This window comes from Amaranthus tricolor, chromosome 5, assembly GCF_026212465.1.
Source record: "Amaranthus tricolor cultivar Red isolate AtriRed21 chromosome 5, ASM2621246v1, whole genome shotgun sequence".
Lineage (NCBI taxonomy): Eukaryota > Viridiplantae > Streptophyta > Magnoliopsida > Caryophyllales > Amaranthaceae > Amaranthus > Amaranthus tricolor.
In genome coordinates, this window is record NC_080051.1 from 24,046,804 (window position 1) to 24,074,029 (window position 27,226).

At 33.3% G+C, this 27,226-nt stretch overlaps 3 protein-coding genes across 5 annotated transcripts; 1 reads left to right on the plus strand and 2 right to left on the minus strand.

The window, feature by feature from the left end:
• The first annotated feature begins 3,562 nt into the window (after nt 1-3,562).
• Nucleotides 3,563-8,955, plus strand: LOC130812798 (E3 ubiquitin-protein ligase AIRP2-like). Of its 2 annotated transcripts, XM_057678406.1 has the most exons (6): nt 3,611-3,955; nt 4,775-4,836; nt 4,925-5,087; nt 5,206-5,272; nt 7,512-7,740; nt 8,571-8,955. In XM_057678406.1, coding segments are annotated over exons 2-6 (672 nt in total). In that variant the 5' UTR covers nt 3,611-3,955; nt 4,775-4,834; the 3' UTR covers nt 8,782-8,955. The 2 variants fall into 2 exon arrangements, with proteins under 2 accessions (XP_057534388.1, XP_057534389.1); XM_057678405.1 differs by lacking the exon at nt 4,775-4,836 and having other exon boundaries at nt 3,563-3,955.
• A 1,263-nt stretch (nt 8,956-10,218) lies between these two features.
• Nucleotides 10,219-14,442, minus strand: LOC130812797 (GDSL esterase/lipase At3g48460). The gene is made up of 2 exons (XM_057678404.1): nt 13,641-14,442; nt 10,219-10,888 (listed from the first exon to the last, which is right to left on the minus strand). Exons 1-2 carry the CDS (start codon nt 14,271-14,273, stop codon nt 10,382-10,384), a joined length of 1,140 nt encoding a protein of 379 aa, XP_057534387.1. The 5' UTR covers nt 14,274-14,442; the 3' UTR covers nt 10,219-10,381.
• A 1,254-nt stretch (nt 14,443-15,696) lies between these two features.
• LOC130812960 (DNA-(apurinic or apyrimidinic site) endonuclease) lies at nt 15,697-25,314 on the minus strand. 2 transcript variants are annotated; one of them, XM_057678620.1, is made up of 9 exons: nt 24,931-25,314; nt 22,338-22,430; nt 20,943-21,087; nt 19,109-19,310; nt 18,678-18,756; nt 18,460-18,521; nt 17,619-17,681; nt 17,373-17,476; nt 15,697-16,070 (listed from the first exon to the last, which is right to left on the minus strand). In XM_057678620.1, exons 1-9 carry the CDS (start codon nt 25,156-25,158, stop codon nt 15,985-15,987), a joined length of 1,062 nt encoding a protein of 353 aa, XP_057534603.1. In that variant the 5' UTR covers nt 25,159-25,314; the 3' UTR covers nt 15,697-15,984. The 2 variants fall into 2 exon arrangements, with proteins under 2 accessions (XP_057534603.1, XP_057534602.1); XM_057678619.1 differs by having other exon boundaries at nt 15,698-16,070; nt 17,619-17,705; nt 24,931-25,313.
• Between the last annotated feature and the right edge of the window lie 1,912 nt (nt 25,315-27,226).

A 27,226-nucleotide genomic window follows, 5' to 3' on the forward strand; every position in this document is an offset into this window, starting at 1 on the left:
CGCCGAAAATCAGCAATAAATCCAATGCCCCTATCTTTGCTAGCCCTAACACATGAGAATATTGCAACATCCTTCTCCCGTCCCAATTCCACCAATTGCATAGTCTACTAAGATACCTGGAGCACCAACGCAAAGAGAAAAAGAAACATGTAAACCAGTGTTGTGGACTGTTATGCAATGATATGCATCTGCCAAGAATTACCCAAAAGAAACAAACCAAATAGAATATAAAGAAGAATACAATCAAGAAACAGACAACAATGAACTGAATAATACTTCCCGTATTCTTGTTATTGAACTGTAACAAGATACAAGATACAGAGGATCCTTCGACTGGTCCCAAACTCGTATGTGAATTAATCACCCAAAACATACAAGCATACCCATGATAGAATAAACCCCCTAATAGAAGTGAAAGAATACTAATAGTAAAAAGTCAATAATGCCCTTGGACCCTTCAACCCAATTCGTAACAATCAGCCATTGACTTGTATGCAAAATCGAGATCCTAAAAATCTATAGACAAACTAACACTGAAATCACATCTCCACTCCCAGGATTTCAGCATTTTGCGGAAATTAAACAAATGGAAGTTAACTCTGCTTTTTGCTAGTTAGAATATTTTCTTAACAAACTTTTATTCTACTCATAGTCCATTTATAAGTGACCAGGTTGTGATATTTTCCTTCCGTAACCGTCAGCTAGGCCAATAATTACATATACCTATGCCCAAATATTAAAGAATGGCGAGTTGCTAGTTTCAGAATTTAAAATTTGTTAACTTGGTATGAGTCTCCGTACTTGTTGTAAGCTGGGTTATGTCATCAAACTCTACTACTTACATGGTTAAAATAGGTACCACTATGATACCATCACACATGGCAGGAGACCCATTAAGCCATTTTCATGTTATTCGTCTCCGCTACCAATGTGATTTTCCTCAATGATACTCCCTCCGTTCTTTTTTATCTTTTCATTTAGAATTTGGGAAGAAATCAAGATAAATAATAATTACACATTAAATACTACGAGAATTGAGTAAAATAATATAAACAAATGATTCTATTGATTAATGTGTAAGTGTAATTAGATCATTAAATTTCATTGGTGTGTAAAACGTTAAAATATTGAGAATTAAAATGTAAGTTAATTTTTATAGATTAGAGGGTAAGTGGAATAATTTTCTTGAATTCTATTGGTTACTAAAATAGAATGATTCTAAATAAGATGAACATTTTAAAATTTCCAAATGGGAAATATGAGAAGAACAAAAGAGAACAGAGAGAGTATATATCAATGGAACGCAAGGATTGGGAATAACTGGTACTGAGCAAGACCCATGTTGTTTTACCGAACATTATTAGACTAACTGAACAGTTATTATTATACAAAAAATGGCCATTCATTTGTCTTTCATCAAACATAAGGGGAATAGAACCACCAACGGTATTTATGTCCACTACTTTTTCAGAATCAATCCCAAACATTTCTCAGAAATGTTGACGAAAAAGCTTAACTTGAAACCTGTAAGGGGAAATAATAGCAACTCTGGAGCTTGACTTGAGCTCTGGATATTTAGCCACCAATTTCTGATAAATGAGTAGTCCAAACTCAACCTCATCTGCATTAACCCAAGATCCACTTCCTGTAGGCTGAGACTCTTCCCCGTCCTTTATATCAAAAAAGCAAAGAGGACGGAAGCAGCGATAATCATGCCAAGCACGTTTTGTCTGCTCTTCCACATCAGCGCCATCTTCCAGTGCATTATCATAAAATTCTCGGGAAGGGAAGTTCCGTATCTATTTAAATATGATAATAATCATATAAGTTTAAGTTTATAGAAAAAACAGCTGAGGTTCTGATATTCTGAACCCCAAAAAATAGCGTGATTAAAAGCATATAGGAAAATAGAACAGAAGATTAACAGTATGTATCAATTTCGTCCGGGTTGGGCCGGTTCCGTTCCGGTTCCATTTGGAACCTGATTCGAACATTCCGGTTTTGGTTCCTTGGCGGTTCCTTGGTGGTTTATGAGGCGGTTCCAACTCGCGGGTAGGGGGTCGGACCATCGGTTCCATTTTTATTTTTCCTTTAAATGTAATATAAAAATACTATAATAATGCGGACGTACCTTTGATGATTACTTGATTATTAGCGAAATTCATTGTTTGTCATCGTTATTAAAATATTTACTAAAAAGAATAAAAAAAATAAATTAATAAGAAACGAATCAACGATAAAGATGATTAATAAAAAAAAGGGAGAAAATGGACTTGAACCTAGTACCCAAAGGAATACTAAGCTGCCTACGTATTCCAAAGGAATCAAAGTGTTCTTTGTCATACCTTTTATTTGTAGTTGTTGAATGTTGATTGATCGTTGTCCGTTTGATCCAATTCGTCTTCGTCATCATCATCTGATTGGTTAGATGCTTCCGCTGACTCTCCTTCTGACGATGATGCAGATGTATCCATCATCATCCATGGATCATCATCATCGCCTTGATCATCATCGTTCTTTAGTCCTTGTGTTCGAAACTCCGCTTGATCCAAATCTTTCTTGCAAATACATATTTGAATACTATGTAGAGCAAGACGAGATCTCTTTTCGTCTAAAACTCTTCTACTTGCACTAAAAGCAGACTCCGACGGAAATTATTATTATTATTATTATTATTATTATTTACATTGAAAATAAAAAAAAAATTGAAAATGCAAGTCGCACCAAACGTGCGATTGGTTCTTCTTTTTTTTTTAAAAAAAAAAAATTACATAAGAAATTCAATTCAAAATTACCTTGATTTACATGAGAAATTCGATTAAAAATTTTACATTTTGATTTAGAGCTTACGGCCTGTTTGGTACATGGTATTAGAGGGCGGTAATGGTAATAAAATTAAGTAATAAAAAATTTGGTTGTTTGGATGCCTTCAATGGTAATGGATGGTAATAAAATAAGGTAATGAAATTACCAAAAAATGGCCATTTTTATTAGCATCAAACAACCTGGTATTAGGCTGTAATGGTAATGAAATATTACTATGGTAGTAAAATAAGATAATGTTGTTTCGAGCTGAAGAAAAAAATAATGAAGAAAAAAAAGGTAATGTTTGTAATTATCCAAAAAAAATTATTATTAAAAAAATAATCATTAGATAGAATAATTTAGATACAATAATGCTTTTAGATACAAATATACAATAATAAAACTAAGAGTCAATACCATTTTTTTATTACTAACAACTAAATGCAATCAATGGAATATTATCTTCTATTACCATTCTTTAGTGATGCCCACCAAACAAAAGAATCTTCATTACCAATTCTCATATCCATTCCTTCATTACTATTGCCATTACAGCATTTCATTCAATTACTTCATTATCATCGACCAAACGGGCCGTGAGTAATAAAAGTATTATTGAGTGAGAGTAAGGTATGTTACACAAATTTTAAATCCAAAAATATTTTCATCATTTCAATAAAATAGGGATGACAATAAAATAAAAAGGATTACGGAGTCAATTAATTACTACCCAAAATTTGTACGACAAAAATGTGTTGCCTAAACGACCAAAATTCAATTTTGAGAATGAGCACTGAGCAGATTAGGTTTCATTGTTGTCAAAGGACCAGGTTGTCAGGCTGACTCAGCAAACACCAAACCAAGAAACTTCATTTTCTCTTCTCTTCCCTTACTTTCCTCAACTTTCTTGAAAAACCCATCAATTTCCATTATCATTTTGACAACTTTAGCACCAATACTTTTCTGGGTTGCTTTTAATTTCTCTAACAGACAGCTCTTATCCCTTGATCAGTTAATCACAGTGAATAAATAGAGTGAGAAATTGGATTTTTTGTTTTTAATCAATGTTGAGTTATCAACTAATAAAGTCTTCTACTTGCCAAGAATCTCTTAAAGCTATTGAAGCTGATATTCAACATGCTAATATGCTGTAAAGTTTCAATCTTTTGCCCATTATATTTTTGTTTATTTTTGGGGTTTGTTTGTTCAATTTCTATTGTCAGTTTTCTTATGTTGCTAAATTAGTTTCTGGGTTTTTTTACTTTTTTTTTATAATAATATGTTATTGCGAAGAAATTGTTGGTTATTTGATGATTGGTTTATTAGTCTTATTTGTGATTATTTAGATATAAGTTGGACTTCATCTATGGTGTCATATCATGGATTTTTTTTTTGTGATAATCCCTTTAAAGATGAGAAATTTTGAAAGAATTATGTCATGTATTTCTTTGATTTTGATTACCCTTTCAAATAAGAATGAAAGATTCTAGCTCGAAAATTTTCATTTGCGTATTTCATACTAATCAAAAAAAAAAGTATTTTTTGTCTCACTTTTCCTTTTTACTGAATTGAAAAAAATTTATACTCTTTGGTAACCTCCTGCAAATAGGAAGTTCTTGGCTTGGTAAAATGAAGTTGCTGTAGTTGCTTTTATAGAATTTGGAGTTTTGTTATACCATATATTAGTAGGTTGGTGGATTAACTTTAGATTTTGGCTTACATATTGATAAATTTCTAAACCTTTAGATTTTGTTATAACACTAACCAAAGGGGCCGTGAGTGTTCTCTTAAAGTTTGATACTTCAAAATTTTGGATTAAATATTGAGCTACTCAGCTAATAGGATTTTCACATTGAACTTCATGTTAATTGATCTCTTAAGGTTTGATCATAGTTCTAGAATAGGTGGGTCATGGGTTTTTCTCTGGTAGCATTTTGTAAGGGAGAGTTTTGATTTTGTTCTTTCTCAGTCTACAGTCGTCTCGATTCTATGGCTTTGAAAGTATTCAAAGGAAAGAAATTGGTTACTGATGTAAGATTTCTTTATGTGTTTAGTTATTTGTAAATTGTGATGGCTCTCCATCGTGTGACACCTTGACCATGTCTTTCTGTCTATCCAGGGCTGCTTCTATTCCCAGAAACAAAAGTGGCAATTGTCTTCAGATGAAATTAGTTCACAATGACTTGGCACCCCTTATCCTTTACTTGCTCCATTGGATAAATTGTTCATGTACATGTCTACTTCCAAGCTGCTTAAATCTCTTCTATGTAGTCATATATAAGGTTAGTTTCTTCTGCTTGGATGTATATGTATTGCCCATTTGTGCTTTAGGGACATATGAGAGAATATAATTATAAAGTGGTCGTGTTGCCTTGATTGATATATTTTCATCGCTTACAGGTAAATGGAGATGGTAGACCGGATATGTCCTCTTTTGGGAGGAGAGCAACATTAAAGGAATTCTATGGTATGTGAATGAATGTTTGTGCTTATAAATTTTTGTTTCTTCAAATATGTACCCTATTTGTATACGTGAAATTATTTGTTTTTTTAAACTTCAATATGAGCATACCTTTTAGTTGCGTTTTGTTCTGAAAATATATTTTTGTGAAAGCACTTGCTTAAAATTGTTGTAACTTGTGAGAAATTGAAAAGGGTAGTATTGTTGTAACTTTTGAGACATTGAAAAGGGCAGCGGTGCACAAAGCAGACGAGGGTTCGGGGAAGGATCCCATCACAAGTGTATAATGGAGGCAAACCTTACCCTATGTTTTTGCAAAAGATTGTTTCTAGGACTAGAACCCGTGATCTTTTTTCGATCACATAAGGCTCCCCTTCTAATTTTTGAGATATAATAACAAAAATTTCTGAATATTACAGTTTATGCTTCTGGAAAGTCAATATTTCTATTACTGGGATAGACTTGAAGATATTTTAGTTTTATCATCTGTTGTATGTATTTTAATGGTTAATCTTCACTTTTATACCCTTATACTTTAATCTGGTAATCTGGTCAATATTTCTAGTCCCTTTTCACTGCTTCCTCCCTCCTCCTGGTAATCTGGTCGTTGTTAGAGCTATTGAATGTTATAATGCTCTCAAGCCCGAAATGGAGGCTACCTCTTCCTACTTAAGTTACCACGCAACTATTAGGATTCATCATAGGGTTGAGACTTGAGAGAGAGAGTTGGTTAAACATTAAAGGTTTAGTAGGTACAAAATGGAGATTTGAGCGTAAATATTATTTTGAGGTTTCATAGGTACAAAACTGAAAGTCATTCTCATGCCTTATCGTAAGCGCCATTATCACACCTTCTAGTCTTCACAATAGTTATTTTAGCATGGCCTTGTACCTCACTCCACTTTTTATGTCTTCTACATCCATGTTTGCTGGATTTAGGTTATGGAGCAATAAAACTAAGACAAAAAATAGTAGCATTTTAAATATAATCCGAGCACTGATAGTGGATCATACTAGATTTTGTGTGTGTGTGTGTGGGGGGGAGGGGGGGGGGGGGGTTATAGAAAGATATCCTGTTAATGAACATGAGAATGAAGGCTAAGAGACATTTTTATTGGTTGCCTAACCACTTTACATACCTTTGCCCAGAAAGGTGCCCATTCTTGCAATTTAGCATGTGTAGAGTGGTCTAAGTGACATCTTGGGCTTGATTTCTCATGCATGAGGCTTGGAACTACACATTTTTTCCTGAGTTTCCAACACAAGTATGATAAGAAATGCTAGGAGTTGGAGTGTCAAAAGCGAGCAAGCTGGTTGTGTAATAAATTAGCAAATGTTAGATGAAGCCGGTGATTACTGGCATGTACACATCAATTTTTGATTCGTCCGGAAACTAGTGGGTTATAAATCGTGACAAAAAATGATCACACTTGAAAAAACTGGTAAAACTTGGCTAAACCCAAAATTTTGGCAGCCTTTTTAGTTCCTTGTCATCATTTTCTGGTTTTAACGCACTACATTTACTAGACAAATTTTTTATTTTGAGTTTCTATTTCTTTGTTGGAACCTTAAAAACGCTATATTGGTCCTTTTTATGGGAAATTTCTTCAAGTCGACCAAAACCAATTGAAACCGAAAATGATTTGACCCCAAAATGACCCAAGCCAAAGTTGACCCAACCCAAATGATCTGACCTGAGACACACTCTTCTTACAATTTTGAAAGGTCTATAATCTATATGCATGGATAAATAGTGGTTTCAAAATTATGATTTTGCTGCTATGATGGTGATGATGTGGCTACATTAGATTTCGATCATAGCAGGAGCACTAGGAACTTCTGTTGGGAACTTTAGTAGTCCCATATGTATGTTTTCTTGAGGAACTCCTCATCTTTTTCCATTCATGTAAGATATGTGCCTTCTTCAGGAGACATCCTTGCAAGTTATAGCCAAGTGGCTGACTGTCACTGTAGTTGAGATTGTTCTGACCTATAATTTGGTGTCATTTGATGTGATTAGAAGATAAACATATGCTCAAGTCTAATGCCTTTTAATGGGTAGATGCCATTGCTTTTTGGACCACCTTTGTCCGTGCTTGCTTGATTCAGCGATCGAAAGACATCGCTGTTTATTGATTTCTCAAAATAAACATGTTGCTTGTCAATGTTAGATATATACATCTTTCGAATTATTCGTAAGTAGTCATATTTTTTCTCTAATATTATACTCTTAATGTATCTGCAGCTATTATTTTACCCTATCTTCAGCGACTCCATGGGAATATGTCTGAGCTAGATGATTGTGCTAATTTGAGTGACAGTTCAGAGCTTGCTGTCAGGAAAATTGCTCATGAGAGTAGAAAGGACATTGATATTGAGAGAGAAGATGAATGTGGAATCTGCTTGGAACCCTGTACCAAAATGGTTCTGCCAAATTGCTGTCATTCAATGTGCATCAACTGCTACCGGGACTGGTAAGTTGATTTGTAGCATATTTTACCTTTGAAAATTGTAGTTTGATGATAATGAAGAGTAATTCCTTCATCCTTAAATAGCAAGCGACTAAATATAGGCTGTCTTAGACTAAAAGGATACAATAACACTTCATTATCCCAATGCCTTAAAGTGGCTCCCACAGTTCCACCTAGGTAAGGTTGAGGGGTTGGTTATCCTACTTTTATAAAAAGAAAATGGTATTTCTGATTGACCCTTGATCATGGAATAAAAATGAGGCCCTTACGTTACGTAATGACCGCCTTATAATGGATTTTGAGCTTATTGAACCGCAAAACTCCATTACGTAACTGGTGATTTTCAATCATGGAATAATGAGGCCTTTATAAGCTGTTAATCTACCATATTAGCCATTATTATTTTAAAAGTGTATTAGGTTTTAAAAGACAAGTTGTTAGTTTCTAATTAAATATATGTTCTAGAAAACTTATATTACTATGATAGATTGAATTTTTTTTCAAGTTAAAAATTCTCATAGCAATGACCACAAAATGAGTCAAAACACCGCGATGTACCGCTTCCGCAACATTGCGACTGACTGACGTTATCAATTTTTTATGAAATCTTTGTACTTTTCTATATAACCCTTAAAGAATGCTTTTAAAAAAGAATCAAAAGGAAAGACTAGAGTGGCGAGACAAAAATTTTCAAAATTGTGTGGAATAGCTAAGGTATTTCAACTCAACTTCTCAAAATTTATCACCCATCCCAAATGTCATCTATTGTATAGGGATGAAGAGAGTTTTATTATCTTAGATATTCGAATCCTGAATTTCTTGCAAAATAACAGGAATTTGAGGTCAGAATCCTGTCCATTTTGCCGGGGCAGTATAAAACGAGTCCAGTCAGGGGACCTCTGGGTTCTCACCTGTGGCACTGATGTGGTAGATCGAACGACAGTAATGAAAGAGGATATATTGCGCTTGTATCTGTATATAAACAGTCTGCCAAAAGATGTTCCTGATGCTCTCTTTTTAATGTATTACGAGTACTTGATATAACGGTGCTAAAACTGAATCACATTGTACATGTGCTGAAATAACATGTAATCCCGATAATTGTAAATAACGTATTGTTAAGGTGATTCTCAAAAAATGTAGAATAATGTATATGGCCCGGTATACATCAACTGACGGTCTGCATAATGCATATATCCTTTTTTTCCCTGCTGGAAATTCGGCCTCAAGGTGGAAGTTTATCTTATGAAGTTATACTTGCATTCTTCTAAATAGAGTTCGATTGTTATTTTCCTGAGCGTGTTCCGATTTTCATGTGAACCGTAAACTGTTGTCTTTTACTTGGCTGATTGGTTGGGTATGTGGGTTTACCTTGAAAGGATAGGAATAACAAATGGGTGGACTTGATCTGGCTTGATGGTTAGAAACAGACTTGTTATAGTGTTTACCCAGACTTGTCTTGAGGCTTAAACCCATGTGACTGACTCTAACTTAGAGGTGGCCAAAATGTGGATCGGACGTGAACAAAACCGGAACCTGCCCGACTTAAAGTTGTACAACACTGGTTCAAAATTGGCTCAAAATTATATGACAAATTGATTTCTGGTATGAACAAGGACTCAAGTAGACGGATATGAATAAGGAATGAATAATTGAACATGTTAGTAATATCTGAAGAAGTTTGACGTTGGATTAGCAAAAAATTGATGTGAGCAATAAAGGAGACACAAAGAAGATTGAAGCAATAAGGGAAAGAGGTGGGAGGGGATGAAGGAGGAAGAGCGAGACTGTAATAACCTAGATTTAGCTTGAAAAAGGATTGATAGAGTACTCATGCTAACAAGGTGCATCTTCTTTTATAGGGAGCCTATTTTCTATGAACTCTACAGTTAAGCGTGCTTGGTGGAGAGTAATCTTAGGATGGGTAACCTTCTGGGAAGTTTTTTCGGGTCGTGCGGCCAAAGTGCGCTAGAAAGACTTGTGTTGGTTTGTGGGGTTAGTCTACAGTTTCCAAGAGTAGTCACCAGCGGTCCGAAGGACCGGGGTGTTACAGAGACAAAGGAGAGAGAGAAATACGAGGATAAGGAGGAAGAAAGGGACGAAGGAGAGAAGGGAGGGGCTGTTGATATAAGACATGGGATTAGGGGTTTGATTCTAGGAATTCATTTTACGCTTTTTCGAAGAAAAAATTGTTAGAAACTACATGTAAAAGTGATATTTTTGTCAAAATCATTTAGAAGTATCATGCTATGTGATTATGTAAGACGTGGGGTTTACTTGGTTCCTATAACCGTTTCCAAATAGAGTACTCTGGCTTGAGCTACTCTTGTGAGAGACCCTCTCTCGATGAGATGATCTCAAACAAGGAGCCTATATTCTCATTATCTGTATGAGATGGGCTATTTAATTTGTGTATGAGACACATCTCTCGGTGAGACCGTCTTATACAACAATTTGTGCTATGCTTTGTATTCAAATTCGTGAAACATATGCCCGATGCGGGTAGAAGTTAGCTTATGATCCATAGTTTTCAAACAATTACAAGTCACCTGATATGTCGCATGTATGATTCATAATTTTCAAATTATTACAAATGATCAGATACTTTACACTCACAAAAATCTAGTGAATGAGGATGCAAAGCTCACAATTGAGTCCTCTTTCTGTTGAGCAACTCCTGAAAAGAAGGGTGAGAGTATCCACCTTGAAGGAGCAACCCAGACAACGCCTTATTCATTGCCTCTGTCAAGTGAACCCCGTCCCAAATAACGTACTGAGATGGGTATGAGCACGGGCTTGAACTTGGGGATCCACATGCAGAGAAGAATTCGTAGTTGTAAGGATCACCTCCGGTCCCACAACACGTCTTGAAGACCTCCTTGAACCCGTACTTGCTTGGGCTCTTCAATATGTTGATGTATGCGTTGTAGTAATCAGCATAGACAATAAACGCCTTAGGAAACTGTTTCCTTAGGTCTTGTATTTTGGCTTGGAGGAGAGCGTTGTGGTTGTGGTTAAGGTTGTTGACGCTTCGGACACAGCCTATTTCGTCTCGATCATCTGATGGAGATAGATACAGTGCTAGTGTTAGGCATCCTGTAGGCGGTAAGCCTTGTACGACGACATATTTTGCACCTTTCATGAGTATTGCCTGCATATCGATACGAAGCGGTGAATTCAGGATACTAGTATAAAGTGGGCTGAACACTTATCTCTGCATGTGTATTAAACCAACTGAATTACTTCTTTTGTGTTATATGTTACACAATTCAATAATAATAGTTTTTAATCAAATGATTCGGCGCCGTGACCTAGATAGGTGCGGGACTAGATTCTCACCCGTGAGGGTTAGACACTTGCACCTAACCAAGCCTGGCCCACTCAACCATGAGCAAAAGGGACCAGGAAATGGTGAAAGTTTGGCAACATTTTTGACTTTATTAAATCTGGCAGTTGGTTGTTATGGTCTTGTGGACAGTATACTTGAATTACTGATACAGAAGTAAATGTTAGATTTAGTTCTGTGTGGACTGTCTGTGACTTAGCTCTCAATTTTCTACTGTCTTTTAGTTTTACTGACACTAGAATAAATTGCCAAAATGTAACGAATCCCAGAAGCGAGATCTCAGCGCTGTCTGGGAATCCGATAAAGATCTAATCGAACCAAACAAAAACGAAAAACGCTCGTTCATTTTCGAACTGTTTGGTGCCAAACAGAGAAACTAAATACCTAGCTATTCTCATTTTTTTTTCGGGCTATGTTCGTTGCCAAACAGTTCAACATTTAGCTATCCTCATCTAATATAGGCTTACTTCTACTTTGTAAGTGCCAAAGTTGTAACACCCCCATGATTAGGTTCAATTTTAAAAAGGATTTTTAAGGAAAAATATACATGAACTAAAGCTAATTATGGAAGCGTTACTGCCACATCTATTCCTGATAAGGAATAAATGTAAGGCTAAACAACTATAAAATAATTTTATACAATTTAACAACTAAATAAATTTTCCAACTGAAAGTGATATTTAAACTGGGACATGATTACTAATAAAAACTAATTTCTAGGTGAACCTCACTCTATGAACCCCACGTGATTAATAACCTGCAAAATAAGAATGCAAGAAAAACAAAAAAAAAAACTCCCAAAGTCAGGAAATTGAGTAATTTCAACTCCATCCCGTAAAACAATTAAGTTTGAAAATAATACTTTAAGAAAATAAATTACAATGGAGGTGAAAATAATTGTAGAAAATAATATATATAGCCAAGTCAAAAATCATTTTGTGAAAGCAATATAATATCACATAAACCAATTAATTAATTTGATATTTAATGATAACAACGCATATATCCAATTATTAGTTTGAGGGAACGAGAATGCCAGTAGACAAGGCTTTACCCTTATATCTATTTCATCAAGAGGTCGTTACCCCAAATAATTCATCAAGGCCAGCAGAGTGGTCTCAGGTTAGTGCACACCCCCTCTACTTGGATCACAACAAATAGAAGGAAGACCAAATATTGTATCAAGTAGCAGAAATAATAATCTGTCGGCAGCTATACTAACCAAACAGGGTAACCTGTTCATCACCCTTGGATCACAACAAATATAAGAGCTTCATTTCCTCGTGTTACACTTTACGTGATTTAATGTATTTTAATAATTAGTCACGAGCACACAAACATATAATCAAACATACATTATACATTTTATTTTATGATCATAAATTTTCCCAATAAATATATATCTCAGGAATATCTAACTGAAATCTCATTTTCCAAATCACCATTCTAATATCAATTGGTGACAATAGGAATTAATATTATAAATATTTCTCCTTTAAATTCAATCGCATTTAAAATCATTATTAAAATAACAATATAACTTTCATCAAAATACTAATATTATAAATATCTCTCTTTCAAATTAAACTGCATCTAATTTCTTTATCAAAATAATAATATAAATTTTATCGAAATAATAATTATAAATTCAAAGTTTGACAAAAATAATAGTAAATATAATTGGAGAATATATAAAACACAACATCATACAAAATAATATCATATAAAATCATGCATCCTATTTAAACACATTAATTATCACTTAGCACATAATACTAACAGGATAGTCCTAATTGGATGGACATTGAGAATTATTATAAATTTACGCTCCTATCAACTTTCATTTACGAACTTGACGTTTAAAGTATAATTGTTGTTTGTAATTTGTAGATAGAAAATGTCTAAAAATTGAAAAATAATATCAAGGTGAAAAAGAAATTGATAAGAAGGAGAGGAAAGAAAACTAATACGATGAAATAATTTAAAGAATAAATTGCTTAATTTATAATAAAGGAATAATGTTAGTTAGAATTAGAGGGAAAAATAGGAAGAATAATGGAGTTAAATGAGGAGTTATTTTAGGAAGTGGGGGAAGGAAGTTTAATTTTGAATTTTTTTTAAGACAGTGTAAATGAGTTTTTTTCTAAACTCAATTATTTTTTCTCCTAAATTTTTTGGTTCGTTTTTTTAACTTATTTTATTTTATTTATTTATTTTATTTAAACCTAATTTGTTTCTCTTTTTTTTTTTAAAATTTTGAACGTATAATTTTCTTAAAAAATTTATTATTTTGTTTAAAGTTTCTAAATTTTACATTATTAATTATTTATTTTCATATATTTTTATTTTATTTTATGTTTTTATTTATTATTATTTTTTAAATATCTCGGATAATAGTACAATTGTATCTGCTAACTACTCCTAATTAGTGTAGTTGTATAGTACAAGTTATATCCAACTGAAAATAACTAACTGCACCATTAAACGTTAAATTAATACTTTACCGAACAATGACGTTTTATACAAAATAGTGTTTTAGTCTTCTTTAATGACTTACCTCAAGAAAATGAGAAACTCTTTTAATGGCTAAGTTCTGAATAACACTATGACTTAACCCACTCTCAGCAATGTAAGCATAATCATTTGCACCAATCTCACCAACCCAAAACAATGCATCATCAAACAATGCATCACACTTTCTCTTCTCATTACACCCTTGTTTTTCCAAGTACTTATTAAACCAACCCAATTGAGTCCCAATTGACTGAGGAGTAATATCCAGGCTCAGATTGTTCTTCACAAAGAACCTGTACTCGATCGCCGTAGACCCTGCTACAGCAAAGTTTACACCATTGGATGCTCGGCTACCTGACCGATAAGGCGGAATGAATGGAAGCGACAGAAACTGAGCGACAAAGTCGATCACAAGTCGCCCATCCGAGTAACGGTTTGTGGGGTGGTGGAAGAATGTCATGCCATAAGGGGAATTTGATACATAGTTGAATCCTGAAGGCCCTGTTGCTGATACTGTGTTGCCTGTATCAGTGTAGGAATCACCAAATGCTATGATTTTGGAGAATGGTTTTTTGGTTGGTGTTGTGGAAGCAAAAGATTGTGTTGATGAGAGGAGAAAAAGGAGGAGTGTTATTAGTGTTAGGAGAGTGTTGTAAGAAGATAAATTTAAGATCATTTTTTTTTTACATAAATAAGGTTATTTTTAGGATGATTTGGGTGTTTTTTGGTTAAAAGTTGAAGAGATTTTGGAGTGTTTTGGGAGGATTTATAGGCCTAGTGCTTCACTTGGACTAATATGGTTAACTCTTGAATCATTTATTGCTCAATTATTTGAAAAAAAAAGTATAATTTTCTCATTTTAACGGCGAAGGTTGTGAGCATGTTTAATATGTTCGACTGTACAGATCCTAAAAAATCAAGTTATTAATAAATTACACAGTATATGTTAGGTGTTAAAATACAAATATGTAAGAAATATATCATAATTTTTGAAATTGCACATATTTTAAAAAATTTGTTAATTTTTACTCCGTAGTATAACCCATTATCAATTCTTCAATGCTAAGAGTTTGAATTTTTTAATTATATGATAGATTAAGGAAAAAGATAAAATTAGACGAGAATCAAATTCATTACTTTTTTAAAAAAGTAGAGAAAGACAAGATTATATGAAAAATCAAATCCGTACTATTTAGAAAAATACATTTACTCATTGATATAGAAACGAATTCTCATGTGTGGATTTTTAAATGCAAATTGTGAGCCAAAATAATAGTTCTTCTAGACTTGTTGATGAAATAAATGAGGGAGGTGACCCATTTATATTGCAGTGGTGTGGGTGTGTGGGTAGGTCATTATTGGTAAATTTATTACTTCAGTTTTTCAACTATTTAATTTTATTTGATTTTGAAACGAAAATTTAAATAATTGGATATAGTATGTTAAAATAGTAGGATTTAAAAAATTAGAGAAATAAAAATAAGAAATTATATATAAAAATAAAAATAAATTAAATTTATTAAAAATGAATAAAATGAAAAATGAGGCACATTGAATAGAGATACGTCATACGTGAACTAATTTACTATTACATCCTCCACCTTCCCCATCTGATTTTGCATGCATTCATTACCGCTCATTTAGTCATTTGCGCCTTCCATCTTTAATTGCATATAATTTTTTTATAATAAAAATTTATTAAATATTTTTATCACAAATTATTGTGAGAAACAAGATACGCATTAGATATATTGACTAAATAACCTAATTAATACAAATTAAAAAGAAAATAAAAATATAACTTCTTGTTTTAAAGTCGTCTCTTTGAGAGACGATCTCTTCCAAGAGTAGCTATTTATCAAAATGTTCATAATGACACAAGTATAATAATTTATCTTTTCATTCTTTTATTATAGGCCCCAAATACGGCTAAACCCTAGTTGTTGGTTTCTCATTTAATATATTAATTAATAATAATAATAATAATAATAATAATAATAATAATAATAATAATAATTATTATTATTATTATTATTATTATTATTATTATTGTTATTATTATTATTATTAATTATTATTATTATTATTATTATTAGTAGTACAAATAGATAGATAGATAGAAAATAGCAAATTATCATCAACTTAATATTCCGCTCGAAAACTATTGGGCAACATAGAGTGAAAGAGTACTCCAGCAATGGGTTAGCTCAGATGAGAGAACTAATTCTATATGAAATGTTAATGACTAATACAAACACCGGAAGATGAATATGGGTTCAAAAATTAGAAAATCACTGAACCGACTTTCCAGTTAAAAATAGTAGCACTACTTCCTTGAACTGTACTTCTCAATCTGCATCAAATAAGGCATTATATATCTCAGAATGTCAATTAGGAGCTTCATCCAGATTTGGACTAGTTGAACTTGGTGCAAGCTCAAGAGACACCGGGCAATGATCGCTTCCGCAGAAACCTGAAAATTAAGAACATAAGTCGGAGTTACAATCACTTTTGCAAAACCCAATAATAGAGAACGTAAGGAGGCTCGTGTTTTGTGGATTGAAGGAAATGAAGGGAATGGAAGGATGGGAAACAATGAGAAGGGGGAGGGGTAATATTTCCCCACCATCCCTAGTGTAAATATTTCCCCGACAACCCCGTTCTCCATCACATAAAGACCATTTCTTCTCCTTTGCAACCAACTCGAAGTACCTTAGTTTTCTTAGTATCACTTTTCCTCTTTTAAAATTTTCTCAAGTCTAAGTTGCCTTATTATGAGAATTTTATCTCCACTAAAGGAAATTATATCGCTCCTTATTTGGGAAACTTGTTTCGACACTCAAATCATTAATGGTGAAACTTATATTGATCTTCATTTGGGTGAGACTCAAATCTCCAATGGTGAAACTCCAACTAAACCACTTCTTGATCATGTCACTAGTTAATCTTCAAATTTTCTTCAACATATATAGTTAAATTTCCTCTCATGTTAAGGATATAAATTGTAACCCATTCAAGAATTCCAAAATTGATGATCCTCCATTGGTAAATTTCTCTCTCTTAAAGAAATCAAGTTTAGATACCCCATTGAAGCCACTCTATCTTCATTCAATTTTGTTTATCTCATTCCATTTTTTGAGGTCTTTAAGTTTAAGGACAAATTTGATTCTTATACTTATGTTTACTTAAGATTAGAAAAAAATACTTTTTGAAAGTATACTCAAAATCAAACCAATTAATGTTGGTTTTTATAGTATTATCTCCATCCTTTTTTGTTAGTAAAGGTAAGCAACATAAACTAATAACGCTAATATGACTGTAATGTCACAGCCATATAGGATAACCTTGAGAGAAGAGAAGGAATAATATGGGTTAAAAGGTGAATAAAATTAGTGTTATATTGATAAATGAGACCAAAAGATGATAGATGGTAGAAATGTATACTAGAGAATTTCATAGACGAAACATGAAAAGATTTTTAAGTGATAAACAAAAAAACAAAAAAGGAAGCCAAAAGGTAGAGGAGCAATATAATTGAGGTCATATGAACTATTATAAATAATAGTTATAATACTCTTCCTGTCAAGGACTAATGGATTAAGTATTTAAACTGACTTTAAAAGTCAAAATGACAAAACAAAAAAGAGAGAAAGTACTTATATGACTTCTCTAATGTATGAAATAAATTGGGATTTTTTTTTTTAAGATTTCAATCTCCAAAGTTGGGTATTATTACGCAAAATGGTATTAATGTAAGGTTCAAAAGCAAATGTACCTTCCAACTCAATGCCATGCCCGTGCATCTTGCAGGAGACTATTCGGTCCTTGAGCTTTTCCGACACTAAAAAGTAATCTATCCTCATCCTTTTACCTCGATACCTGCATTAAATTATCAACATCTGCTCAGAGATGCTAAAGCAACAGGCATACAGTAATTCAGGTGTACTGCAATTTAGAGACGGAAACATTTGTATCTTATAACTAAATTCAGTTGAAGCCTAAACAATACGAGTCCTCTTACTTTCCAACCGGGTTTCCTGACCATGAGAAGCCGCACTCCATATCCTTCTCCGTGTGTAGAAATCTGTAGGCATCTATTAGGTTTCCCCTAAAGCACGACAAACATACTTCAAAATCATTTTGATCAGAGATCACAATTAATCATTAACTCCACACTTGAGGAAGCTAATTCTGGAAGCCAGCAGCTAAAAAACAGTAGGGCTCATGCATTAATGATGAGAAACAGGCTCAATTTCGAATTCATGACGTACTCAACAGATCATGAATGAATCATATCATTAGCAAAACACATCAAACAAGATATATTTAATAAGATTTTGCAAAATGGTTAGTTCAGCTTCTACGAATGGCACCATAGTCCACTTAAAATGTCCAATCCATCATGATGGCTTCATAAAAAAAGTATCCAAAATACCATTTCTAAGTCAATAATCAACCCACAGCATCTGGTGAGGTATTTCAGAAAAATTTTTTGAAGGGAGGGATGGACATAATCAAATTTGTATCAATTCTTCAACTGCGCAAACTATAAAAAACTATTTGATTGGTCAGAATAAAAACAGCCAAATCTTTCTGCACAGGATGAATCTGCATGCAACAATATAAAATAAATCCCAAAAGCACTTTTATCTCTTCTTGCCATCTTAGCCAGATTTTCATTTTTTCAGCCACTGTACAGAATATATAGCAGAATGATGAATCCGATCTATTTAGATTGAGGCTTTCACATTATTGCGAATTTAATGATAACTAAATATCATACAAAAACACATAATCAATATTTTCTCTATATCAAACTCATAGATAGGACCAATAATTACAAATCTACTGACACAACTTACTCTTTCATGATGGCACCAAACCGTTTCCTTTCAGATATAGTAAACCCAGGTTGCCCGCAATCCTGCCAAAGTCCAATATAAAATCCAGGTTAGGCACACTTAAACACAGTAAAGAGTTCAAGTAGAGCCATGAGCCACAGTGTCATCTGGAACAAATTTATGTAAATAATGTCACAGCTTTAAGCATACATGCTTTAAACTTTAAAGTGTATGATCACCTCTTTATTTGGAGGAATATACCCATTCATTTTTGCTGAAGCAAAGAATTCTGGATGACTTACATCAATGTCTTCATGACTGCAGAAATCATGGGTAACAGAATGTAAAAATATTTTTAGACGAGACATTTCGTTGGTAATACTATTTTAGCCTAGAAGGCCATAACTGCATATTAAGCAGATAAAGTTGCCTACTTCTAACACCATTCTGCCTATCCATGTCAGGTAGCTCCTAAAGCACACTTGGGTAACTAAGGGTATGTTAATGTGATTAGATGAGTATTAAAGTTTGCAAGTTTGCAACAGAGAGAGGTAAGAGAAAACTAAAGCAGGCTTCGAGTGCTGAAGATATGTATGGTGAAAATTTACCACAAGAATAAAACTGCAGCTTGAGTGCATATGAATATGAACAAATGTTAGTATAAACCTACCTCACATTTAAATCACCAGACCAGATAAGTGGCTTATCAGATAACTGCAGAACAAGTTCTAGCATCTTCTTATCCCATTTTCGTCTCCTTACAAACGAGGATTCCTCCTCTTTCCAGCCATTGTTAGGCACATATGTATTCAAAAAGCGCAATGAATCAAATTCAGCTAATATCAAACGGCCATCAGGTTCATGCTTTTTCACTACAAGCACCATTATAAGAGCAAATCAACTAAAGTCACAAAGAAGAAAAAAATAGCACAGTATCTGATTTCTGAATAATGTAATAGCAATAAATTTCTGAGCTCTTGCTATGTCAAAAAATTGGAAAAAGTCAGCATAAAGAATTCAATGCAGACAAACTATGCAACGCAAATAACTATTCAAACAATAATCTCTTGATGTCAGTTTTGAGGGATTTGAATCTAAAAGTCAGTAGGTATTATCTTCAGTGACTTCTATCATTCTATGAACATATACTGAGGAGAAGTTTTACAAGTTACTTTGAGTAATTTAAAAAAACTATATCATTGTATTAATAAGCTTACAATTAAAGTGAACATTAGTCAGTTTACATTTAAATATCACCCATGGCAGTTTAGTCTATAGTGTAAGTTAAAACTATATTCTAGAAAATGAATTGAAAATGGGACGTAGAGTGCTTGTAGTCTTATACAATGATATACACCTTAAAAAACTGAAACAGCAAGATTTAAATAAAAAAAGTACTTACAATAAATTGTGTTAATGACTATCGAGTAAAGACATTTCATGTCGGTTAATAGCATGAATGTGCCACCTAGGACAAAATCAGGCAAATGGCTTTTAAAGAATTGCGAAAGGAGTTCATGATAACCAACCTATTTCAATCTCATTACAATGTTAATTGGATGGGCAAACCTACGATACTAATTAACTCACAATGCTTACAAACTTTCAAGCGCACATAAAACATCGCAAATAAAGATGAAAAGGCAATTACTTGCCCTAAGAAATCTAGATAAGGATTAGCAATGAAGCTGTGTAAAACTGAAAAAAGGCATATGTCTATGATGGTTCTTTCATAGATAAATAGACCCTTAGCTGCATCTAAAAGGAGATTTGTAGGTTGAAAGATACTAAAAGGGTTAATCCATACATATTTTGGGATCAGTTTTGTAAAGCTAATACATCAAGCATAAATGATAGCAATACTATCTTCAACAAAGGATATACCGCAACCTAATAAGATCAAGATAAGAAACTTAAACAAGAAAAGATTACAAAAGAAGCAAGACATGTATCAGGAGTTCATGATACAACCAAGAACACAAAAGAATCGGAAAAAAGAAAGACCCAGCATGAACGCCTAAAAGATTAGTATCTCATGACTATAAGCTTGACCATATATACTAGTCCGGGCTATTCGAAGAAACTCACTACAATAACCAACTTCCTCTTACGGTGAAGCCTTTAAAACCAAAGTGTACACTAAGCCTCACACTTATTTCATATATTCAAACAAACTATATGCATAGATACATGGTCGAATTGATGCTCAAAAATGCTAAAGTTGTCTGCCAAGTAAGAGATAGCGATCTTGATTCTTAAGTGGACATCACACTAATACATCTCAATAATCAGCATATCTCCCACACATTACTCTTTTTGTATTTCTTCGATATGTGATGGATAACACAATTGATAGAAATGCTATGATAACATCATGCATTGTAATCCAGCAAAACAATATGAAAAAAACCAGAAAGCAAGGTGATAAAACATATAATTATGAATGAATACATCAATAAGTAAGAGTGAAGTAAATAGACTAGTATCTGAAATTCAAGAGAAACCTGCAGTGTCAAGAGAGAACGAGATCTTCTTTGGCTTGAAGCACTTCTTCACAAGCAATGCTGTTCCCGCATACTTAGAATCTGCAAGAGACCACCATACACGATAATTCCCAAATGGAGGACTTGAGAGGGCACGCATCACTACCTGGGTGATTCACAAAAGCACTAAGACACAGGAAAAAGGAGCAACCATCCTGATTTTTAGACCTACATCATTGTTACAATTGGTATCTCAAATGTACAGCTCAATTCAACTGGAATGATTTAGAAACTCAAAACTCAAAATCCACATTTGTTTATTTCTTTCCTTTTGGTTTTTATCCAAATGATTACAGATGTCAATGAACATGTGCAAAGCGTTCCACACCACAAAAGGGTTCCATTTCTATGAAATTGTATGAATGTGTTAATATTATTTCAATAAAAACATCGCAAATATTAATATTGGCATTGACACCATTAAAAAAAAATTAATTATGTGAGAAATTAAGCATGTAGTATGTAAATTTACCTTCATCAACGAGAAATTTATAGCCCAATAAACAAAAGAAGTTGGCTATTTGTGTTTCAAAATAATAATAAATAAATTTGCGTTCACTTGTAGATGAATTATATCTTACAATATAAGGACCCTAAAAATTTAAAATACGGCTTTGGAGGGAGGTTCAATGGCATAGGGTCAATTGACCCCGCTTGATTTTCAAAAGTTGACGAATAATATAAAATTTTCAAAAAATATTTAAATTTTTTTTTGATTAGACACTAAGCTATGGGAGGAGGAGAACTAGGTGGGAATCGGGAAAGTGGTACTTGTTCCAAGTTCCTACTAAGACAAGACAGGATTCTCAATAAAAAAATATAAATAACTGTTTAAAATTGTAGCCGAAAACATAATTATGCAAGATAAAACCTTATCGATAATAATTATGTTAATTTCAATGGCGGATCTTGAGCAATCATTGTGAATTGGTTGAATATTTTTAAAAAATTACAGGGGCCAAATAAGAATTTAATTAATAAAAACTAACTTAAGGGGGTCGTTGAATGGGCCATAAAGAAGGTCCGTTAAGGATTAATTCATCAACATATACCTTTGTTAGGTTGTTGTTGTTTACTTTAATTTATACAATATTGACTTTAGAGTTAGCTTTGACTTTGACTTTTTTTACCCCACTTGTATAGAAGCTAGATCATAGCACCCATGTTTCACAAATAGAATTACTTGTACATATTTTACAAGCTATTTACAACAACACATAAATACCTCTCAACTGAAGATCGCTTGTATATGACCCGTCTTAGCCTATAAGCCCTACCACACTCACATGTCTAAGCATGTTATTATACCTTTATTTTATATATAATATAAAGCAGCTATGTAGAGAAAACTTTTACCTGCTTTTCTTCGCGTGAAGCATTTGTATCATCTTTTAGCTCTCCTTGGTTTTTTGGTGCGCCCTTCGAACCAGCAGCAGGCATCCTTACTTCCTACCATCATTGAGCCAAATGTATCATTATATATATCCAAGTTTTCTTACCATTGTCCAACCAATTAATAAAACCAAACACTCTAAAAGTATACTAAAATCCAGAGACATTTAGGCGATGGAAACTTCAAATAGAAGATGACGAGGGAAGGTAGTAAAATTCCAAAATTGAGTATCCATCATATATGTCTAAAATGCCAATTTTAACTGGTCCTAATAGCCAACCAAGCTCAATTTACCCTAAATTTAGAAGTATTTCTCTTTGTCGGTTTAAAAGTAGATGTTCTAGAAAGAATTTAAAATTTTCAGTGCAGGATATTGATATTGATATATTTAGCTATCTATTACAAGAAGTTATAAGTTTAGAAATTTCAAATACCTACCAATAGATAGCAATTTCAAATATGTAGAAATTTCAAGGATAACATAACTCTTCTTCATTAAGTGTGGATTTTTAAACTTATTATTGTCCTTTTATTGGTAACTATGAGCATTTTCGGTATGAGTAGAGGATGGAAGTGATGGGAATCAGCTGGGCATAGGTACTTATTCTCATTTGTGCCAATTTGTTCATTTGTGGTCTATTTTCGATGTTTAAAGCTAGATGTTTGATCACTCTGAACTTTCTTGAGTCCACCAAGCTTCAATGGGACAACTTAGCAATGTAACACGACCTCTGAAGGTCTATGGATGTGCATGAGAGATTTTAAAGCCATTTTGGAAGCCATTGGAGAGATTTTATAGAGTCTCGACCGAGACTATGCTAGTGTAGACCGAGACTATGGAGTCTCGAGCGAGATCCTTGAGGATTCGACCGAAGCTAGCTGAAAGAAAGTTACTGGATGGAAGTCATTAGAGGTTGCAAATGATAAGGTAGAATTTTATCTTCAGGCTCTTATTTACCCTAGCTTAATGGATCACTACTTTAAGATTGAAACCATTAAGAATTAGCTTCCTAAACTACATGGGAGATGGAAAATGATGAGATAGAATTAGCCATCCAACAGTCTGATCAGAGCTTACCTTTTGAGCTCATGTGTGACGCTAGTGACTACACGGTGTTGGGACAAAAGAAGGATGGAAAGCTCCATGCAATCTACTATGCTAGAAGCCGTAAGACATTAAATCGAGCTCTCATCAACTATGCAACCACGAAGATTGAGCTGCTAGTTGTTGTGTTCGCTATGGAAAACGTCCTACCTGATAGGATCAAAAGTGATTGTCCACAGTGACTACTCGGCACCGAGATACTTGTTGGGCAAAAAGGATGCAAAGCCTAGACTAATAAGGTAGATTTTGCTTCTCCAAGAATTTGATCTTGAGATTAAAGATGAAAAAGAGCTAAACATGTGGTCGTTGATCATCTCTCAAGATTAACATTGGAATCCTCTCAAAAAGACCTTCCCATTGATGATTCATTCCCAATGACAAGTTTTCTATCCTCACTCTTTCAAGTGACCCCTCGTATGCTGATATTGTCAAATACCTTGCAAGTAGAACCATCCCTCATAATCTTATTCCATATGAGAAGAATAAATTCCTCTATGACATCAAACAATACTTCTAGGATGATCCTCTCCTTTTCCATGAGATTATATGATTAGGAGATGCATCCCAGATGATGAGGTTGAGTTTTTCCTTACTCACTAACACAACCTTCCTTGTGGTAATCATTCTGTACCATCTAAAACCGTAGTAAAAGTTCTTGAATGAAGTTTTTTCTGGCCACTCTTCATGGGTTGCGCGTGACCTTGTGAAGGCTTGTGATAGATGTCAAAGAGTTAGTAATTTCTTTCGGTGAGATTCTCAACTCTTTGACATCTATCACAGGCTTTCACAAAGTCACACGCATCCCCATGAAGAGTGGGCATAAAAAACCTACATTCAAGAACTTATGCAGCAGATTAGATGCTGCAGAATGACCACCACAAGGAAGGTTGTCGCAATAAGGAGAGACACAACCTCCTCATCTGGGATGCATTTACTACCATCAAAACATCCTTTTTCCAGTTTAAGTCCATATTCATTTTTGTTAAAGTTTCCCTTGTTGAACTCTGATCGGAGATTAATCAAACAATCAAAACATTCCTCAAATGACAATGCCAGGGAAAACAACAAAAGTGACAATTTACTCTTACAGCCAGAAATTGTAGAACATAATGTTCTAGGGTTATTGCCTCCTTTAGTTACCCAGATTTAAACAACACATAATATTAATATCTTCTTCTAATATTCTAAAAGAAACCCTAAAACCTCCTATTCCTATACACTAAGCAACCAGCAATATAAATGAACAAAACAACTTTGCTATAACAAAAAAGACAATGCATATTATAGTATTATAAATAACCCAAATAAAACCAGAAATTAACCCTAAAATTTAACTACCCACATATCAAAAATACAACTAAACCATAAATTATGAACTAAAAATGATAAATTAAGCAAATTAACAAACCAAAAAATGCTCAAACTCATATGAAGGGTTAACAGAAAAATACCTGGATAGCAATAATATCAGGATCAAAAGAAGTAACAAGTTTAGAAAATTCGGGCCAATTATTCTTGGCACGAAGAAGCAAACTGTTAGCGTTCCAAGTCATGAATTTTAAGGGCTCATTAGTTTCAGATTGTGTTCCACCATCGTCATCGTATGAATTGGTTGAGAGAGCAGGTTTCTTGGAAGAACCATCTTTCTGTATCGGTTGGAAAAATCGTTTCAGAGACATCTTCGTCTTTCCCTTTGCTGCTCTCAAGTGTCAACTGTCAAGTGTGGACTCCGGAATTGGCACTGGAACTTGGTTGTGCTTGAGGTATTTTTAATACCAAGGGCGTGTGTATTAGATTTAGAGGCAAGTGCAAAATTATTATCTCATATCACCATTGTTCAAAATCAAAACATATTCGGTGTCACTTTAAAAATAAATTTACAATATGAAAATAAAAATTAATATAAATATAAAATTTGATTTTAACTTGACATAAAATACATAACAACTATAAGAATCACTAATACTCTATTACTCCTTTATGTTTTCGAGATTGTTTCTTAGAAAGATGACATAAAAAAATTATAAAATTGGATGAATGGGAATATTAATAGGAAAAATGTTGGTGAGATCATGTATTATGTACTATAGTTGAATACTTATAGGTTTTAATGTACTCCTATTTGTCTTTAAAAGTTCATTAAAAAAAATTTCTATTTCAGAAGATGGAAATTTAAATATATAATTTTTCATAGTTATACAAGAGTAAAAATATGTTCAGGTAAAATCTTAATAGATGTATGTCGATGTATATAATTTTGATAATTTTTTATAGAACATTTTTAAAGATACTGAGCTTTGAGCTAGGCTTTTAAAAATTGTCTAAAAGTAAAGTGAATAAACTTTTGAAAACGGATAAAATTTAAAATATAGTAGATTTTGGTGGGATATTACGTAACATTTGAAAAATTAATATTTTAGAATAGAAAATTTAAAATAACTATTTAGAATAACAATTAGCTTAGGATCAAAATTAGAATATAGAAGGAATTGGAGAATCATTGAATCTTAAAATATACTCTATAAAAAAAAAGAAAAAAAAAAAGAAAACAACAAGCCAACAAAATAAATCAGATCCTTTTTCAACTTTCTTAACACTATTCACCATCTTCAACATTTGCCCTTTTCAAAACCAAGTCGTGAGCTTCAAGAATCGAAAATGGTTGTTTTCATTCAAGGCTTCGAAACTTCTCAATATTATTCTCCCTCTTCCTCTGAATTCTCACACAACCCCCCCCCCCCCCCCCCCCCCCCCATTGAGTCTCTATTTCGAAACTTACCCTAATCCGCCATTGTTGAGGGCTTTAACACCAAACACATCAAACATTGTGATATTTCGAACGAAGAGAAACCCACGGCTGCAAGTGGTGGTGGATATCTAGGGTTCGAACTACACTTTCCTATTCTTCTTGCTTAATCTTTTCCCTTCTCTTGTACCCTAACACACGAATAATGTGGCGAAGTTTCTGAAATTTCGGGCTGAGATTCGAGGCAGACATTTCTTTTGTGCCAATATTCATCCAAAACAGAACCTCCTCCTTGCATTAAGGGAAAAACTTTATCTATTCAACCCTTTTAAATGTACTTAGATTTTATACGTTTACTCGTTTTTTTCTCTATTATTTATTCCATTTGCTTTTCATCCATGAAACTTCAATCAAAGACCAAGATATTATACCAAGATTCGTTATTATACTTGTTTTAGTTATCTTTGGCCAAATTAAGATTAGTAACAAGTAGTCTTTGTGGAAATATTAGATTCTTGTGGAAATTATGAAATTAATTAGAGGATAATGGTGATGGTAAATATTGAATAACTTGATAATTTGGATAGATAATTAGATTCTTTTGAATATTGGGTGATTATAGGGTTTGAATGGCCATCTTTATGTTAATAAAACATACATAAAAGAATAATGATGTTGGATTGAATTTGATAGATTTGGATAATTAGTACAAAAATTATTGAGAATATGGGTGTTGTTGAGAAAGGTTTAATATTGGTGTTGTTTAATATTAGTCAAGGGGGATAATTGAGATTTATAGACTTTTATTGAGGAAAATGCTTGCAAATGAAAGCGTGGGATAAATTTAATATTTTTGGATGTTTTTTAGATTTATTTGGGTAATGTGATATTCTTGAAGGACCATTAGATTCTTGCGTATATTATTTATTTTGGGTAAATGAATAATTGTGTTTGATAAAAATATATAAAGAGGATAATGAGTGTTGAGAAACCTTTAGGAG

Excerpts from the sequence above, each read along its gene's own strand:
- LOC130812798 (XM_057678405.1), top strand. The coding sequence starts at position 3,870 with ATGTTGAGTTATCAACTAATAAAGTCTTCTACTTGCCAAGAATCTCTT. Across the intron at positions 5,273-7,511 it reads AACATTAAAGGAATTCTATG|CTATTATTTTACCCTATCTT; the intron begins GTATGTGAATGA and ends ATGTATCTGCAG. Across the intron at positions 7,741-8,570 it reads ATCAACTGCTACCGGGACTG|GAATTTGAGGTCAGAATCCT; the intron begins GTAAGTTGATTT and ends GCAAAATAACAG.
- LOC130812797 (XM_057678404.1), bottom strand. The coding sequence starts at position 14,273 with ATGATCTTAAATTTATCTTCTTACAACACTCTCCTAACACTAATAACA. Across the intron at positions 10,889-13,640 it reads GAGTTTCTCATTTTCTTGAG|GCAATACTCATGAAAGGTGC; the intron begins GTAAGTCATTAA and ends ATCGATATGCAG.
- LOC130812960 (XM_057678619.1), bottom strand. The coding sequence starts at position 25,158 with ATGTCTCTGAAACGATTTTTCCAACCGATACAGAAAGATGGTTCTTCC. Across the intron at positions 18,757-19,108 it reads TCTGGTGATTTAAATGTGAG|TCATGAAGACATTGATGTAA; the intron begins GTAGGTTTATAC and ends TGATTTCTGCAG. Across the intron at positions 17,706-18,459 it reads TTTGGTGCCATCATGAAAGA|GGGAAACCTAATAGATGCCT; the intron begins GTAAGTTGTGTC and ends GTCGTGCTTTAG.